This window comes from Rosa rugosa, chromosome 5 (assembly GCF_958449725.1).
Source record: "Rosa rugosa chromosome 5, drRosRugo1.1, whole genome shotgun sequence".
NCBI lineage: Eukaryota > Viridiplantae > Streptophyta > Magnoliopsida > Rosales > Rosaceae > Rosa > Rosa rugosa.
In genome coordinates this window covers 22116133-22133636 of record NC_084824.1, presented here as the reverse complement: position 1 = coordinate 22133636, position 17504 = coordinate 22116133, and the positions used below count along the sequence as shown (strand labels likewise).

The window sequence follows — 17504 nt, the reverse complement described above, 5'->3', positions numbered from 1 at the left end:
TCATCGGACCAGACTTCAATCTTATAGCATATAAGAGATTTAGATAGTTTGATTAGTTATCATTGTGTTGATATGGTGGTTGACTATTAGAAAAACATGCACTTTAAAGTTCAAATAAGTGTGCAGGAAACATCCTAAGCGGTGTCATTCCCCTCTATGACTATGGAGCATATTCAGTTCACCAATAGTGGAGATTTATTAGCGGGTCAATCACCGCTAAAGCGGGTGACTCGGTTTTTTCTCCTCACCTACGTCACTTCCGGCCGTGAAACCGGTTTTAAAAGGACTACCTGGTCCTGTCTAGTCGCTGCTTGAGCTCCACCACCCTCCATAACCGCCAATGGCGGCGTTTGAAGAGGATAGCCAAAACTAGTTGCAACTGGATTCTTCCTCCTTCGACCACCTCGAGCACGGTCATCATGCACTTGGGTTGTTTTTCTCTCTTCCTTGCGGTACGGTTCCAATGCCACTAACGACCATGCACAACAGATCGATATGTGGAGGGAGAAAGCATAAATGAAAAATTTTGGCCAAAAACCTTTTGAAGTAAATTCCTTGTTCCTTGTTCATATATATATGGACTAGGCTCCAGTTATGAAAGTTATAGATAAGGTAGAGACTAAACCAATGCCACTGGAATCATCCGTTTTGGTGATGGTTGACCCGCTGATGAACTTACTGGTGAGTTTAGTTTCGTTTGGTTTGGTTTTGAGCCAAAACTGATCATTGAATAGAACTTGAACTTTGGTTCGGTTTTTTACTTTTGAGAGTTCAAAATCGAACCAAATCGGTCAGATTCGATCCAAGTTTGTTTGTTTGTTTTTTTTTATAAATAAAAATCATTTAATAAATATATTTTAGCTAAATAAAGAATTTTAGTACTATTTCGACTTTATTAAGTTGAGTTGTTTAGTTTTCAACCTTTGGATTTACATCGAATGGTGATTGAGCGTAGTTTTTTTTTTTTTTTTGGGTCAGTTCCTGACTAGATGAACACGCATTTGCATCTCTTAAAATCATGTTCAATTTAGTTTTAGATTAAAGTGTTTCGGAGTCCGCTTTGAAGAGCTGTTAATTTGCTTTGTTGGAGGATAATTTTGACGTGTTTATAGTCGTTGGAGGAAGAGATAAGTTGGTGCCTTTGTTTTCTGCTTTGGTCAAACAATTTTTGACGTGTTTAGACTCATTTGACCAAGATACGAGTCAATAGCTTAATCAGTTTTGGTTTCCAGGTCTTTTTTCTAAGGTTGTTGACTTTTTCTCATGGCAATTAAAAACTTTCTGTATTATTGTATTAGGGAACTTAATACCGTTCCTTTCTGTCAGAACTAACGTATTTAAAACACAAGTAGTTTAGCTTATAAATAGAAGTCTTGAAATATACTTACTGTCAACTGGATATATAGGATAATTTCAACCAGAATCAAAATTAGCAAAACGGGCGTTTAATATTAGTATATCAATAATGATCTAATATTGGCCAGTCTAATTTTATCAGGTTCATCAGTGATCACTAAGTAACGACGGTCACCAAGTAAATGAATCCAGGTGGAAAGATTTTATCCAATTAGTTGAGAAACGGATAATCCTTTTTCTACGTTGTTTCAACATTGGTTGCCCTGAGGTCGTCTAAGTATATATATATATACACCATTTCTAAGTATATATACACCATTAAAGCACACATCTCGTCGAGCTAGTCTCTTCTTTTTCTTAAGTTGTCTGAAGGTCGACTAGTACAAATGCTCTCCTGCCTGTAAAATCGATCAGATACTAATTGACGATTAAGGTATAGCAAATTACTAAGAAGAAGAAAGCATGGCGGGGGGATTTGTCGCCGAAACGGGAGGCAAAGAATTTGAAGCAAAGATCACACCTCTTGTGATCATTTCTTGTATAATGGCAGCGAGCGGAGGCCTAATGTTTGGTTATGATATTGGAATTTCAGGTACGTGGAAGTTGGAACTATCGATCTCTCGAAAACTAAGTACTGTTTCTAGCTATTTCCGGCGGCACGTACAAGAAGTAATCAAAGCTTATTTTTATGCAATTAATAATTAAATTTGATGGATCAATGCAGGGGGTGTTACATCAATGCCAGACTTTTTGAAAAAATTCTTCCCGACTGTGTATAAAAATCAAGAACAACCAGGACTTACAGGAAATTACTGTAAATACGATAATCAAGGGTTACAAATGTTCACATCTTCATTGTACCTCGCCGCTTTAATAGCAACATTCTTTGCATCGTACACAACCAAAACACTAGGTCGAAAGGTGACCATGTTGATAGCTGGGATTTTATTTTTAATTGGAACAGCTTTTAATGCCGCAGCAATGAACATTGCCATGCTCATTATTGGGAGGCTCTTACTTGGTTGTGGAGTTGGTTTTGCTAACCAGGTTTTTTAATTTTTCTCTATTTTAAACTACTACCAATTGCTAGCTTAGTTTTACTCGAGTGTTGTACAGTACAATTGATTATTTTGCACAATTTTTTTTGTATATATTTGACAGGCAATTCCACTTTTTCTTTCGGAAGTTGCACCCACAAGAATTCGTGGGGCACTTAACATACTCTTCCAGCTTAATATCACCATTGGCATTGTCGTTGCAAATCTTATCAACTATGGAACTGCCAAGTAAGCCCCATGATCTTCCCAATTGAAAACACACACACACACACCATGTCTATTTTATATTTTCTCCCTGGTTGACGATAATAGGCACAGTTCATATAACTATATATACCTATCTAAATACTTCAATAATAAATTATGTGGGATTAATATCACAAGTCATTTCAAATCATCAACTATATCTTTTGCTTTCAGTTTAGTTTTAGACTCTTAATACATAACTATTAGTGATCAAATTGCTTTGTGTCACCACACAGACTTACAACGGGATATGGTTGGAGAATATCACTGGGTTTAGCTGGGGTTCCGGCACTTCTGCTAACGGTGGGGTCTCTTATTGTAGTAGACACTCCTAACAGTTTGATCGAACGAGGTAAGTTGGAGGAAGGAAAATCAATTCTTAGAAGAATCCGCGGTGTTGACAATGTTGAACCAGAATACTTGGAGATTGTTGAGGCAAATCGTACGGCAACACTAATTAAAAACCCTTTCCAAAATCTCCTAAAGCGTAGGAACAGGCCTACTCTAGTCATTGGAATGATGATGCAGGTCATACATTAGTGTTTCTGAGTTTCAATCCCATCATTTATAATTCTTGCATAGTATTCTGCTTGTTGATCTATGAATACTAATTTCATTATTAATATGCATGTTACAGATATTCCAACAATTTACAGGCATTAATGCAATCATGTTTTACGCTCCAGTTTTGTTCCAGACTTTGGGATTTAAGAGTGATGCCTCCCTTTACTCATCCGTAATAACAGGACTTGTCAATGTTCTCTCAACCGTTGTATCAGTTGTCGTTGTGGACAAAGCTGGTCGTCGAATGCTCTTGATAGAAGCTGGGATTCAAATGTTTCTTTCTCAAATGGGAGTTGCCGTAATTATGGGACTTAAAGTTAAGGATTATTCTAACAACCTCGGACATAGCTTGGGAATTCTAGTGATTATTCTCGTTTGTAGTTTTGTAGCCTCTTTCGCATGGTCTTGGGGTCCTCTAGGGTGGTTGATCCCTAGTGAGACATTCGCTGTTGAAGCTCGCTCGGCTGGCCAGAGTATTGTTGTTTTTACGAACATGCTCTTCACATTCGTTATAGCACAAGCCTTCCTTTCAATGCTTTGCCACATGAAGTCTGGCATATTCGTTTTCTTTTCAGCTTGGGTCCTTGTCATGACACTTTTTACCATCTTGTTTATTCCTGAGACCAAGAATATTCCCATTGATGAGATGAATGAAAGAGTGTGGAAGCAACATTGGTACTGGAAGAGATTTATGGATAGCTTTGAAGATGGACCAAAGGGAAATTGATGTGGGACAAAATTTTAGCCAAATTCAACAAAGAATATCCAAAAAAAGAAGCGTCGTCATATTAAGAAGAATAATTTGAAGATTGAAAATTGGTATTCAAATAGTATTAAGATATTCGTAAATTGCTCTTTTGGATATATCAGGTTTCTCAAGCAAAATCTCGGTTGGGACCATAAGTTTGGAAGTTAGGTATTCTCTTAAATCTAGGATTTTATTTCCAATTTTTATTAAATTAGTTTTCATTGTCTTAGTCTATAAGGAATTGTTATTTACGTTTTCTAGTTCTATTAGATTTAGGATTTGTGCTCTAGCTATATAAGCACCTTATAAGATTAATGTAATTTGAAGCGTGTGAGTTATCGAATAAAAGTCAAGTTAGAAAAGTTTCTCTCTATTTTCTTATAGCTATGCCCGTATTCCGCTAATGGATTTTGCTAGTAGATTCTTGCTTGTTTCACTTGATTACGACGCTTGACGAAATCAGTAGTGCTGGGCATGAAAGTCAAGGAGCAATCTGAAATCCTCACTAGCTACGAGCATAACTAAATTCACCAACCAAAAGTTCTACAAGTAAAACTACAAGTGTTTTGATACTATTATAGCCTCAAGTAGAAGCAGCTCCAGCATCCTAGATGATTTCCATGCATACTCTCTCGCCCCATCCTTGTCTATTATTTTGGTGAAGAAGTTTGGTGGAGCCACCACCTGCCTTGATCGGATTTGAATAATGCATTTATCAACCAAGTCGATGGCTTCTTCCACGTACAGACATGCTACTATGGTAGTGCCTGTCCATCAAGAAAAGTGCAAAGTAGGATCCGTAACCAAACGCTCCCTTCTCAATCTTGTGGAGTGAAACAATGTAGTCAATGTTATAAAGCGTAAGGCTCTGTCTTTTTGTCTTAGCCAACCTTGTAAAAATTAAAATTTTGTTGCAGGAAATATAGATTTAGTGTGACTGGTCCAAACAGGATTGTAAGTCCTTATGTAATATGGAGTGTAGATTTAACCATAGTTTTCCCATCTCTGTTCGGAATAGGATTCCTTGTAATATTATGCAATCTCTGTACTCTTGCCCCTCTATATAATGAGCACTATTACTAATGAAGAAACACACAATTCTCTTATACTATATTATGTTATCAGCATAAGCCCTAAGCCGAGCACCAAAAGGCCTAAAATAGTAAAACCCTAGCCTATCCACCACTGCAAGTAAATCTTCCCTTGCTCAGCTTGCCCCACGCGCGCGCCTGCACTTTTTCTATCGCAACATCTTTGCACTCGCCCCAGCCCCTCCTTCAACCCTGCGTCTTTGTCTGCGCCTCCGCGCACGCTCATCGTTCCTTGCTCCTGCCAACTCCTTCACGCACCTAGCCACAAGCTTGTCTAAATTACTTTATGCTAGAAAAATCAAGCGTCGATAACCAAGTAAGTTTTTATAAAAGTTCTTGCTTTCCTATTTTTCCTGCTTTTTGTACTCGAGGATTCTAATATCCCTTGCCTACACCTAACTTCCTTTCTTGTGGGATTCAAGCCAAAATGTGGGGGTTTGCGCTGCTCCGAACTTCGGTTCGTCAAAGTTAGGAACAAAAACCATTATTGAAACATCATTTTTTTCGGTCTAATCCAACTCCTCAGAATTTATTTTCTTAGTAGTGCTTTCACTCGGAAACTTGTGGAGCCCAAAAATAACGAATGACCATCTCAGGGCTCCGAAATGACCAAACTACCCTACAAAGGGAATGAGTCAAGCTCACACTGAATCCGGAACCAAGTCAAGTCTGGATAATCTGGAAGCACCCCAGAACAGTTTCCACGAGACATGAGTTTCAACTCAAGCCCAATCCGCAATAGATGTGGAACAGTCCAACAGATGAACTCCACGTCACATACAGACTAACCTAAGCCCAGTGCTAAGGCATGACACTCAATGCGGAATAAGCCAATCGCAGAGTCCGTCTGATCCGAACTAGAAGACTCCAGAGCAAGTCTGAGCATGTGGTGACTTACACGCTAAGTCTGCTAAGCCAAGTAAGGAAGGCAATCTTGCCTAAACCTCTACTGCGATTAAATCTCCAAGGGATCCGATCTTTCAAGATCTTATCTCATTCCGGAAAATCCAAACTTGGGAGACACGACAAGCTCATTAGGGTTCCGTACTTCCTAGGGTTTTCATCCTACATGATCATTATATATACACCCTATTCTAAATTTTCAGAGGTAACTCAATTCATTCCGTAACATACTCAACCCACTCAGAACCTTAAACACTCTGGTTTCTCAGACTGACTTGACCGTCAGAGCCCTCTTGGCCGGTACGATACGGGTCCTCTCACCCAAGGGTTTTGATTGTCATTTCTCATATGTGCAGGTAATCGAGTCAACAACCTTGATGAAATTGTGTTGCAACAAAACCTATTTTATTAGTTATTTTCGTTGAAGCTTTTTTAGCTCCGAAATACTAATATTGCCATATAATTCTATTAATATTGGTCATAAATTTTTTTACGACTGCGCTCATCCAATTAAATGCAATGTCTAGGTAAGGTTCGAATGAGGCTGTGTACTTAAGTGAGCCTCGCTCCACCTAAACCTCATCTCTCAAGAACTGAGTGACAACCATTGTTCGAATTAGTTTGGATTAGAACTTTTCGAGACTTTTGGTGTAATCGTTGGCTTATAGGAATAGACTCCGGAGAATTACAATGTCTAACGGATAGTGAGATTGTGTTGCACACTATTCTTCGAAACATGCAACTATTTTTGGAGATGTTGCCTACACACTCCTGAGTGACCACTATGCCCGGCCCATCAAACCTTATCCAAGGCTGTGGAATGTCCCAGTTTGCATTGCCTAATGACACCACACTTACCTTCACAGAGGCTCTCTACGCTCCTCGGGTCGGATGAACCCTTTTGAGCTTTAGAGATATTCAAGCCAACAGATATCATGTGGAAACACATAATGGGAATGTGAATGAATTTCTTTGCATCACTTCTAATGATTGCGGTCCTAAACGCATCTTAGAGAAGGTTACATGTCTATCTAGCTGGCTATATACCATGACTATTCAAGCTATTGAATCCAATAATCTTATATAAGATGATCTCTTGGATTCAGACACATATTGGCTTTGGCACAATAGGCTAGGTCATTCTGGTCGCTCGTCACTTGCCACTCACTTAATCTACAATAATCGAATCCCCCCAATCATCGACTAACTATATCACCTGCGATATGCAATTGTAGCGGTCGTCAACGTCGATCAGCGCCAACCCCTTCCTGTCCATCGTCAACACCAATAACAAGCTCAACGTGGTCATCACCTCAGCGCCGAGTGCCGAATGTCGAGCATCAACCGCCAAGCGTCATCATCCCCAGATATCGCCATCAGACCACCATCGGCCTTATCACTGAGCAGCAAGTAAGAAAATCCATTGCTCCAAGTCATCTCCAGTCGTCTACCTCCGAGCATCCATTTGCCCCCCCCCCCCACAACTAAGTTTATCGAGGCCCCGACAAGCCACTGCTTCAATTCAAACGTTGGGTTCCATCACAGACTTCGTTGACTGGCCAATAGCTTTTTTTTTTTTTTTGTCGTGAAACTAATCTTCATAAAAGCCAAAAGGCACATGGAGGCCCAAACAAAGCCAAGGGCAGGCAACAAACCCCTCAAAGTCAGAAATTCCTAAGAATTAAGACATGAGTAGGATAATAACTAAAAACCAAACTAAAACTTAAAGACCCAAGCAGCCCAAAAAACCCAAATCGTAATCAAAGCTTCTTCTTCATCTCTAATTTGCAGTCGCCGTAGCAGATTCGTCACTGGAGCTCCGACGGAAATTTCCAGTGTGGATTGGTAACCAAGGGTGGTCTGCAGAGGTGAGGATATGGACAGAACCGCCATACATTCTCTAGTTGACCGATTACGAGAAGATCTCACATAAGAGAGTAACAACAACCAAACCAAAATAGACCTTAGCAAAGAAACTTGAGATCTGAAAAGGTGGTTGCAAAGGAGTACGAAATCTCCCATGGCAGGGGAAGGAAGACAAAAAGAAGGAGATTTGTTCACGGTTTGAAAATCTTGAGGAGCAAAGGAAGAACAAAATCTGAGAATGACCATGAGAACATATCTGAGAGTATATCTCAGAAATTCAGATCTAAGATCTAAAAACAGATTTGATCTGTGAGGACTAAAATCAGATGCAAAAGAAGAGAAAAAACAAGTAAATCAAATCACCATTTGGGGTGAGGAATCACCACGGAGGATGAAGGATCACCACATGGGTGAGGGAAATCAAAGAAGAAAAGGTGTTGTTGAGATAAGAGAGGTGCTTCTCTCTCTAACGGGAACAGTACACTTTTTATGATCCTCAGTCAACTCAGCTGGTTGACTGGCCAATAGCTAAGTCCCTCATACTTTATATGATCCATCTGATCCTTATTACTGATGTACACATAATATATATATATTTTTTAAAGGATAAGCATGACTTCTAATTTTGCCACCTATTACTAGCATAATTCACATTGACTCTTAGGGGGGTGTATTGTATGGAATTAGTGGAACTTTTAAAGAAATCTATGGAATTTAAGGGGGGTGTATTCAATTAGGAGTCTATTGGATTGTTTTGTATTTTAAAAGTCCTTTAAAATCTCGTGGTATTCAATTGAGATTTTAAAAAGTCCTCTCAAATCTGATGGTATTCAAAAGCTCAAGGATTTTTAAGGATTTCATTAGATAATTGATTCTGTAGGATTTTAGGGTGCTTGGTATAAATACCAAACCCTATCAGAAATCCACTCTCTAGAGGTGAGATTTTGACATCTTTCAATTTTTTCTCCTCACCCTGAAGATGAAAAAAAACTCACAGTATAAGATGAACTAAACTCAACCTCGATGAAGACGAACTGACCTCGACCTTGACTTCTGACTTCGAACTGACCTCAACCTTTCTTTATTCTGTACTAACCAAGGTAATTTCTCAATCCTTGTTTTGGTATCTGGATTTCGAAACTAGCACCGAACATCTAGGTCGGCGCTAAACGTGCTTGGACCGGAGCATATACATAGACACAAACACACGGTAATTATATCAATTTCTATGTACTGGGCAAAAGCAATAGGATTGGTTCATAGTTTTGAATTTCTATGTACTGGGCAGGAGCAATAGGAGTGGTTCATAGTTTTCAATTTCTATGTCCCTGGAAAGAGCAATACAAACTGGTAAAATTGCTGCTCGCACTCTGATAAGTTGTTTCTTTTTAGAGTAATTAGCATTGCTCGGTCCATCTTAACTTAGAACATTAATGAAATAGTGAAATAGCTTAACTTCCTTTGCTTGGATTGATAAAAAAATCCATGAAAGCATTAATGCAGTGAAGCTGGGAAAGTTTTGTGCATTGGGATCGAGCTTGTTTTGTGTTTGAAGTCCCTTTCAAAAGTTTGTAATTCTGAGCTAGTTTCCTTGAGTTGTTTGAGTGAAGAGAAACAGAACCCAATTTGGGAAATTCATGGTTTTGTCTAGGACTTTTTGGATTCCAGAAATTGAACAAGTTTGAATTTGAATTTGGTTAAGACCATAGAGCATCCATTGACTCTTATATTTGGCATTCAGAGGTGTTGGCTGATTTGCACAAAAAATATGTCTCTGTTGTGAAGTTGTGGTTGGGACCAACTCAGCTTTTAGTGTCAATAAAGGATCCAACTCTTATCAGTGACATGCTTCTAAAGGCTGCAAATAAGTTGCCTATGACTGGGAGGGCATTCCATTTGGCCTCTGGAAGGTCAAGCCTTTGGAGGTATCAACTCCTTGTTTCACTTCTTGAGCTACTTGGGTATTTCTATTACTTTGCATCATTCTTAGGTTATTGTCCTTTTAAGTTTTTTTATGTTGTAATGATCAGTGTATTCCCCATCTGTCTTTCAGAATTTCAAGGGCATTAGTACAATGATTGTGATTCATGTAAGAATGGCTCCGTAAATGGGATATTCTCTATGACTTGAAAGATAAGTTGATCGTGAAAACCTTTTGAGATCCTTCTACTCATGTGTGCAGTATGTGTTGACTTGGAGATTATTGGTGCGATAGTGGAATTTCTTCTAATTTCAAGTAGTGATTCCTAGAACTCTGCCTTGTGAACTTGGTAGTTTCTATCTCTTTCTACCTTTTGTTCTTTTTGTTCCTAAACAATTTGATGGCAGTAAACTAAAATCTACCTTGTGTCCATCTTGCCTGCTGGTCCTACATGAAAATATTGACAAGAAGAGGGGAAGGAAAGCCACCACAAAATGAACTGATTTATTCTAACTGAAAGTTGATTTACTACAGGTCCTCAAAGATTTATCTGTTTTAAGTATCAATATTAGAGTCCTTTGTCTTGCATTTTGTTTCAGTTGGGCCACTTATGTTGGGTGTGTTTTACAACTTTTGCTCCACACAGTCCCAAATATCAGTGTAGCCACTTGGCACCGACAATCCTAGGCAAAACTCATAGTAGCCTTACATCCATATGTAGCATACTCACAAATGGATCCATAAAGGAGAGAGCTGATTCAGTAGATGATGGAAGACAGTCATAATCTTTTAGAGAATACTGGGTGTAGGTCATTTATCGAATGAGATAGATTTAGAGCACCCATTTGGGTGTGGTATGTTCTAAGTTGAGTGATTATTCCTTTAACACTACTTTTTATGATTGGAATGCTGTTATTCTTTGGATTACTCCTCTGTACTGGTTTATTGTAATCTATGGTGTTTCGAGATTAGACTATTGTGGTATGCCACTTATGTGATTTATACTGGCACTAATCTACAACGTTTTTCATCAATTATGCAATTTCATATATCCAAAATTATTTACTGCGCAAAGCATTTGGCTATATGTCCTTGATGGCTTTTCAAAGGTGGAAACCAAATTATTAGCACAGTTTTCTCTTTTACTTCTACAATTATTCTCAGTTTATACTTTTATGTGGAGATCTCAATAATATACTTCATTTGGAGGTGCAAAAGAGAAGGGATACCATTTCAAAAAAAACAGAGAAGGGATACACTATTAACATAATTAAATGGAAAACTTTGTGAGAACAAAAATTTGATCCCACCAAGGCTCTTGGACTGTGTCTTCAAGAGGATAAACAATGTAATGGGTATAGTGTCAACAGTAAAGTAGTTTCTCAACACATGACTTTTACGGTTTTACCATATTAGGAGCCTATAGCTTGGTCTAAGGCAGTTGTTTACAAGGAGCTCCTTAGGATGATTATTGTATTATTTTGTCCAAACAAAAAAAATAGGAAAAAACTCACAAACGGTACCTGAACTGTCGGCCACTAATAACTTTCGTACTCTAAGTTCAAAAATATCAGATTGGTACCTGGACTTTTAACCCCGACCCAAGATACGTACCTAGGAACAGTAAAACCGTTAACTGGGTTAACTTTTCAAGGGTATAGTCGTCGTTTAACTGTTCATCTTCTCCAAACCTCTCTCCTATTTCTCTGCAATCCTAGATTTTTCACTTACACAACAACTAAGCTATACACAGAGAGAGAGAGAGAGAGAGAGTTAGTTGTCGTTTGTGTATATTACCTCTCTCATATAGTCATAGTCATAGTCCTCTACAAATCAACGGCAACGACTTGTTGGAGATGGACGAGCTAAGGCCACAAGATTTGTCGTCGCTGGCAGAGTCTCCGAGGAACTCTCGCACGTCGAGGGAGCTGAAGTTTCAATTTGCACACTACAGAGAGAGAGAGAGAGAAATGGCAGAATCTTGGGTTTCTTCATCAATCCAAGAAAACCCAAATGAGGAGGAAACAAATGAGTCATTGGAATCAATCTTTTCTTCTTCTACGTTCAACCGACAAATGGAGCGGGAAGAAGGAGAATTGCCCAAGCTAAGGAGCTTATCGTCGAGCGGCAGCAGGAAGAAGAAGAAGAAGAATCAGGTTTTGCTTGAAGGGTATGTTGATTCGGCTGATGAGGACGATCTGTCGAGGACCAAGAGCTTAACGGATGAGGATCTCGATGAGCTCAAAGGGTGCTTGGATCTGGGATTTGGGTTCAGCTATGAAGAAATTCCCGAGCTCTGTAACACCTTGCCTGCTCTTGAGCTTTGTTACTCTATGAGCCAGAGGTTCATGGACAAGTCGCCGGAGACCTCTCCTGTTGCACTGGATTCCTGCTCTTCTGTGTCCAGTCCGATTGCCAATTGGAAGATCTCCAGTCCTGGTTAGTGATTTGGGTTTCTCTCCATTTTGTTGCTCAATGTTATAGATTTTTTTTTCCTGTCTTTTGTTGCCGTCTTTTTATCCATTTCGATTGATTGAAGTGCTTAAACTTCTGACCTGTGGTGAATCTTTGCTTGTCCATGTGACCATCCAGAGGTTGTGAAGGCGAGGCTCAAATACTGGGCACAGGTTGTGGCGTGCACAGTTAGATTGTGCAGCTAGCTGATATAGATTAGGATTTTATGCTTTAATGCCTAAGAAAAATTTTAAATATGGACCAATATTCTCGGGTGGAGATGAAACATCAATAGGTGTGGGTGGGTGGATCTTCCTGTGCAGCTTGTGTTGTATGGTTTATTCCAGAATGGCTTCATTATCAAGAACTGTTCCTGCAATTCGTGAGCTGGAGATTGGCTCCGAGAACTTGTTGATGATGGATCTACTTTGAGGAAGATGGAGAAGATTATTTTAGGTTTTAGATAGGAGAGAGGTTTAGAGGAGATGAACAGTGAAAGGACAACTATACCCTTGAAAAGTTAACCCCGTTAACGGTTTTACTGTTCCTAGGTACGTATCTTGGGTCGGGGTTAAAAGTCCAGGTACCAATATGATATTTTTTGAACTTAAGGTACGAAAGTTATTAGTGGCCGAAAGTTCAGGTACTGTTTTTGAGTTTTTCCAAAAAAAAAAAATTAATTATATTATTTTATTTTATTTCTATTCTATGATAAGACAATCCATTGAAATCCAAACAAATCTTGTTAAAAATAATACATTAGAATATGTTCAAATCCATACGGAATTAAAACAATCCGTGGATTATGCATAATCTACAGAAATCCATGAATTATAAAAAATCAGACAGAATCATTTAAAATCTAGATTGAATACACCCCCCTAAAAGTCTGGGTGTATTCAATATAGACTTTTAGCAGTCCATGAAAGTCTTAAGGTATTCAATTAGGATTTTTAAAGACTTCATGAATTCACCAAAATCTAGGGGTATTCAATTAGAACTTTTAGAAATGAATAAAAGTACAGAGGTCACTACACCAATAATGGCATCAGACAACATGCTTCAGAGAACTGCAAATTTTTTAACTATTGTCTGATACTTTGGGACAACAGCAAAAATTATTCTGTCGTCTGAAATTTTGAATCAGACAACAGTTGTTACATTGCTGTTGTGCAATTATAAAATAGACCATGATTGTTTTTCTGATGTTGTCTGAATCAATCAATTTAGACAATAGTTATTTCATTGATGTTGTCCAAGGTTGATTAGCACAACAGTTGAGAAAATATGTTGTCTGGTTGTTTTTAATCACACAATAGTTATTACTTCTCTATTGTGCAACTATTATTCAGACAATGGTGGCATTTTGATGTTGTCTGAGTAATTTAATTCAGACAATAGTTTTTCTGTGTCTGTTGTGCGATTATTATTCAAATAATGTTAGTATTTGATGTTGTTTGACTGAATCTTCAGACAATAGTTTTTTGTTGTGTCTGTTGTGTGATTATTATTCATATAATGTTAGTATTTGGTGTTGTCTGACTATATATTCAGATAACAGTTTTTCTATGTTTGTTGTGCAACTCTGCTTTAGACAATGACTTTGTTTGTTTATGTTGTCTAAGTTTTTAAACGCCGCTGCCCTAATTGAATTCCCACACCTGGCCAAATTCAATTTTTTGACTCCCTCCATTTCGATAAATAACACGAGGTCGTTTTAATACTTCGTGTGTATATACAAGATAGCCAAACACCAAAAGTCCAAAACCCTCTCTCTATTTCAATCTTTTCACCAAAATCCCTCTCTCACAGTCAAGAGTCTCAGAGTGAGAGAGAGAAGATGGAGGGGAAATCGTACCAGGGTGAAAATCCGTGAAATGAGGCACGACTACCTCAAGTTTGAGCTCCGCGAGCGTGGCCAATGCGCTCCGGCGCTGATGATCGCCGAGGTCCCCACGGTCGCCATCGACTTCGTCGAGATCGAAATCAACTCCTCTGCCTCAGCCTCATCCCCTTAACTACGGCCTCGGCCTCATCCACACCGTCGTCCCCGTCGATTTCTCCGGCGCCTCCGGTTATGAAGCTTCCAAATAGAGGTATCCCCTCTCTCTCTCTCTCTAAGCTCAAATTTTTAGGGTGCCCTTTGTTAGGGTTTAAATTTGGTTCCATTTACTTTGATTTCAGTTGCAAGTGTAAACTTTTGTGTTGAATTTTGAGGCCATGTGATTAGTGTATGTTGAAATTGGGACTTTTGTATGGTGTAGAGGGATTATCATTATGAAGTTGCGAAGGGGACCTCACTGCCTGCAAGGTTGATTCTAATACTGGCAAGTTGCTCGGCAAACGACGTCGTCTGTTCACTCCAATCCAACGTCACTCCCACTTCTCGGATTCCGACCTCCAATTCCGAGTTTTAGCAAGGTATGTATCTGTTAGTTTGGTTTTAATTGAAATTTTTTTTTGGTTAAGATTTAGATAAAAAAAATTTGGAGTTTTTGAGTTTTTTTTTTTTTTTTTGATACAGATGCTGGAAGAGTGAGTGGTTGCTATTAGAGTTCGGCCAAGAAATGATGAGGATCGAATTTCTGATTCGGATTACGGCGACAGTGTTGAGGTCCAGCCAGAGGTGATTATTCGACTCTGCTATTTCCCAGCTGCTTTTATGAATTATGATTCTTAGAACTTGAAGCACTTTTAGCAAGAAATTAACAAGTTGCATTCTTTTTGTTTTTTTGTTTTACAAGTGGTAGCAAAGCCTGTAGTTGAGGTAAATTCTCAATCTCTGGTTGATCTCGGGAAGTTTGGATGTCATTTTAGTTATGTACATTGGTTTTGATTTTGTAGAGTGTATTGAATGGAAATAATGGGACAGTCATGGCTTACGGTCAAACTGGTACAGGGAAGATTTACACACTTGGCAGGCTCGGTTGTGATGATGCATCGGAGCGTGGTATTATGGTTAGAGCTTTGGAGGACATTATTTTGAGTACAGCTCCGGAGTCTGATACAGTGGAAGTTTCATACTTGCAGGTGGGGTAGTCTATTGTAGCCATGTTAACGTCTATATTTGCGTTTCTTGTTTTGTTCTGATTTCAACTTATTTGGTGTTCAAATGTGTACGTCATTGCTCACAATAGTAGACTTTAATGTTCAATGGTTGCGTATTCCACATTGGGGATGGTTTTTTTCACTACCCCATGTTAAAAGACTTAAAACTTAATTGACAATGTTTTGTTTCTTGAGTCGCAATTCTAGTATGCTAAAAGTATGGAATGAAAGAGAAACATTGCAAGTCTTATAACAATTTTTGGAAGTTATGGAAAACCTGGAGATGTAAACTATCAGAAGATTAGTTGAAAGTGTATTCGTGTTACTTTTATGCTGGACAGCTGTACATGGAATCTATACAAGATTTTCTTGCACTAGAAAAGACTAATATTCCCATTCACGAGGACCCTAAGACCAGTGAGGTGTCACTTCCTGGTGCTTCGGTAGTAAGAATCAAAGACCTTCTTTAATATAATCTCTGCAATTGTCAGTTTTAAGATTTTGATGTTCTATGTTGGTTTGATGGCATTATTATTCCTACATCTCATGTCTAATTTAATTTAAGATTTCTTCATTTTGATGTTACGTAGATAGTTTTGTTTGTTTAAGAATGGGGAGCAGAACCTTAAGAAATAAGAAGTACTCTTTTGTAATTGTTTGGTTCTGATGCTTTTGTGTTATCTTTTTGGCTTTCTTTATGGTGCATTATGAATTCTGCTGCTCTTGTTACTAAGGATTATCTCAAAGGGAAAGTCTTACGAGGTTGAGGAACGTAACTGAAATTTCTGGAAGGTTCACATGGTCTCAAGGTTAAAATTCATTTATCTACTTTCATGGAAAGCTGCTCACTAGTTGGCAGAGTCAATACAAAGATAACTATGACCCTATCTGTCCTAGATGCTCCTGTAGTATTGAGTTTCTGATGGCAGGTTTGAATTATGTGTTAACAGATTCTCTTGCTGCTAGTATTCCACAGATTCGATGAATTTAAATAAAGCTACACCATTTTCATCTGTAGGAGTTAGTTGTGCATGAAGCTTCTATTCATTTTTGAAAACTTGAGGTTGATTGTTTTTGTTGTGTAAATGGTCACTGGAAAGTAAAGTTGTTTAATTTCAGTATCTATGCTTAATTGCATACATATTCTTGCTACTATCAATAGTATTAATGAATTTGTACTTTAGATTTGTGTATATCGTATTCGCATGGGCTAACAGTGAGCTATTTTTATCTATGTTGCAATAGCACATTGATCTATTATATGAACTTTTGTTAAGTTCTCTTGTTAGCATGTTTTTTCTGTAACATGAAGACTTTCATGTTCATGTGAATACCACATTGAATGTTGATTTTGTGTTGTAGGTAATCTGGTGAGCCTCTTAGCAAGGATACAAAGATTTGGGAGTCTCAAGTTGGAGGATCATTCACAGTGACTAGGGACTCTAGCGAGCCTCTTGGCATGGGTACAAAACTGTCGTCACTTGACCTCAAGGAGGACTAGCTTAAGTACCTTGAAGAGCACAGGCTCAAGGATTTTATCAAGATTGCGCTCAAGAATTTATTCAAGAAGCACTTTATGTATTGAACAGCTACCCAATTTGCAGCATTTTGTTATGTTTTATTGTTTTCTTTTGATGCTATTGCATCTCCCATGTACTCCTTAGTTTGATTTACTAAAGATTGTTGTTCTTCCATATGAGAAAATGCACGACAAAAGAGTCACTTTCAGACCACTCTCAACTAAGTAAAAACAGTTGTCCGAGAGAGTTAAATACAACTAAAGTGATAGCAAAAACTGTTGTTGGAGCCATCTTAGCGCAACAAGACTACATCAAAAACCATTGTCCAATGAAAACTCAAACAACAGTTATATAGAGAAAACTATAGTATCAAAAGTGCACAGCCAACGCTATTTTAAGCAGCCTGTTGTGTTGTTTAAATTCAGTCAACAGAAAAAACTAGTGCTTTGATGTAGAAGCTTCACAGAGACAACAGTAAGCATATATGGCGCTGTTGTTCTTTCTGGTATTCAGACAACAGTCATGTAAGCAACTGCTCTTGTGTAAAATTTACTCAGACGACAGTTTTTTGCTGTTGTCTGATAATTCCATCAGACGACACATGCTTTCACAACAGCAGACAAGGTTATCAGATGACAGTTTTGGACTGTCGTCTGAAGCTATTATTGTTGTAGTGGGTATTCAAAATATCATTCATACTTATGCAATTAGAAAATCATGCATAATCAT

At 38.3% G+C, this 17504-nt stretch overlaps 3 protein-coding genes across 9 annotated transcripts; all 3 read left to right on the top strand.

Moving 5' to 3' along the window:
* Nucleotides 1–1688: 1688 nt before the first annotated feature.
* On the top strand, nt 1689–4335 carry LOC133710866 (sugar transport protein MST4-like). Its single transcript, XM_062137000.1, has 5 exons — nt 1689–1948; nt 2081–2403; nt 2518–2642; nt 2897–3188; nt 3298–4335. The coding sequence occupies exons 1-5, from the start codon at nt 1819–1821 to the stop codon at nt 3949–3951; spliced, it is 1524 nt and encodes a 507-aa protein (XP_061992984.1). The 5' UTR covers nt 1689–1818; the 3' UTR covers nt 3952–4335.
* A 7400-nt stretch (nt 4336–11735) lies between these two features.
* On the top strand, nt 11736–12288 carry LOC133713189 (uncharacterized). Its single transcript, XM_062139312.1, has one exon. The coding sequence runs from the start codon at nt 11829–11831 to the stop codon at nt 12195–12197; it is 369 nt and encodes a 122-aa protein (XP_061995296.1). The 5' UTR covers nt 11736–11828; the 3' UTR covers nt 12198–12288.
* Nucleotides 12289–13967: 1679 nt separating this feature from the next.
* LOC133711003 (kinesin-like protein KIN-UA) lies at nt 13968–16949 on the top strand. 7 transcript variants are annotated; one of them, XR_009847015.1, is made up of 7 exons: nt 13968–14303; nt 14472–14628; nt 14732–14833; nt 14952–14974; nt 15107–15237; nt 15597–15701; nt 16618–16949. XR_009847015.1 is itself a non-coding variant. In XM_062137162.1 (3 exons), the coding sequence occupies exons 1-3, from the start codon at nt 15082–15084 to the stop codon at nt 16627–16629; spliced, it is 273 nt and encodes a 90-aa protein (XP_061993146.1). In that variant the 5' UTR covers nt 14981–15081; the 3' UTR covers nt 16630–16949. The 7 variants fall into 7 exon arrangements, 1 of the variants encoding a protein (XP_061993146.1); XR_009847014.1 differs by having other exon boundaries at nt 15052–15237; XR_009847013.1 differs by lacking the exon at nt 14952–14974 and having other exon boundaries at nt 15052–15237.
* The last annotated feature ends 555 nt before the right edge of the window (nt 16950–17504 follow it).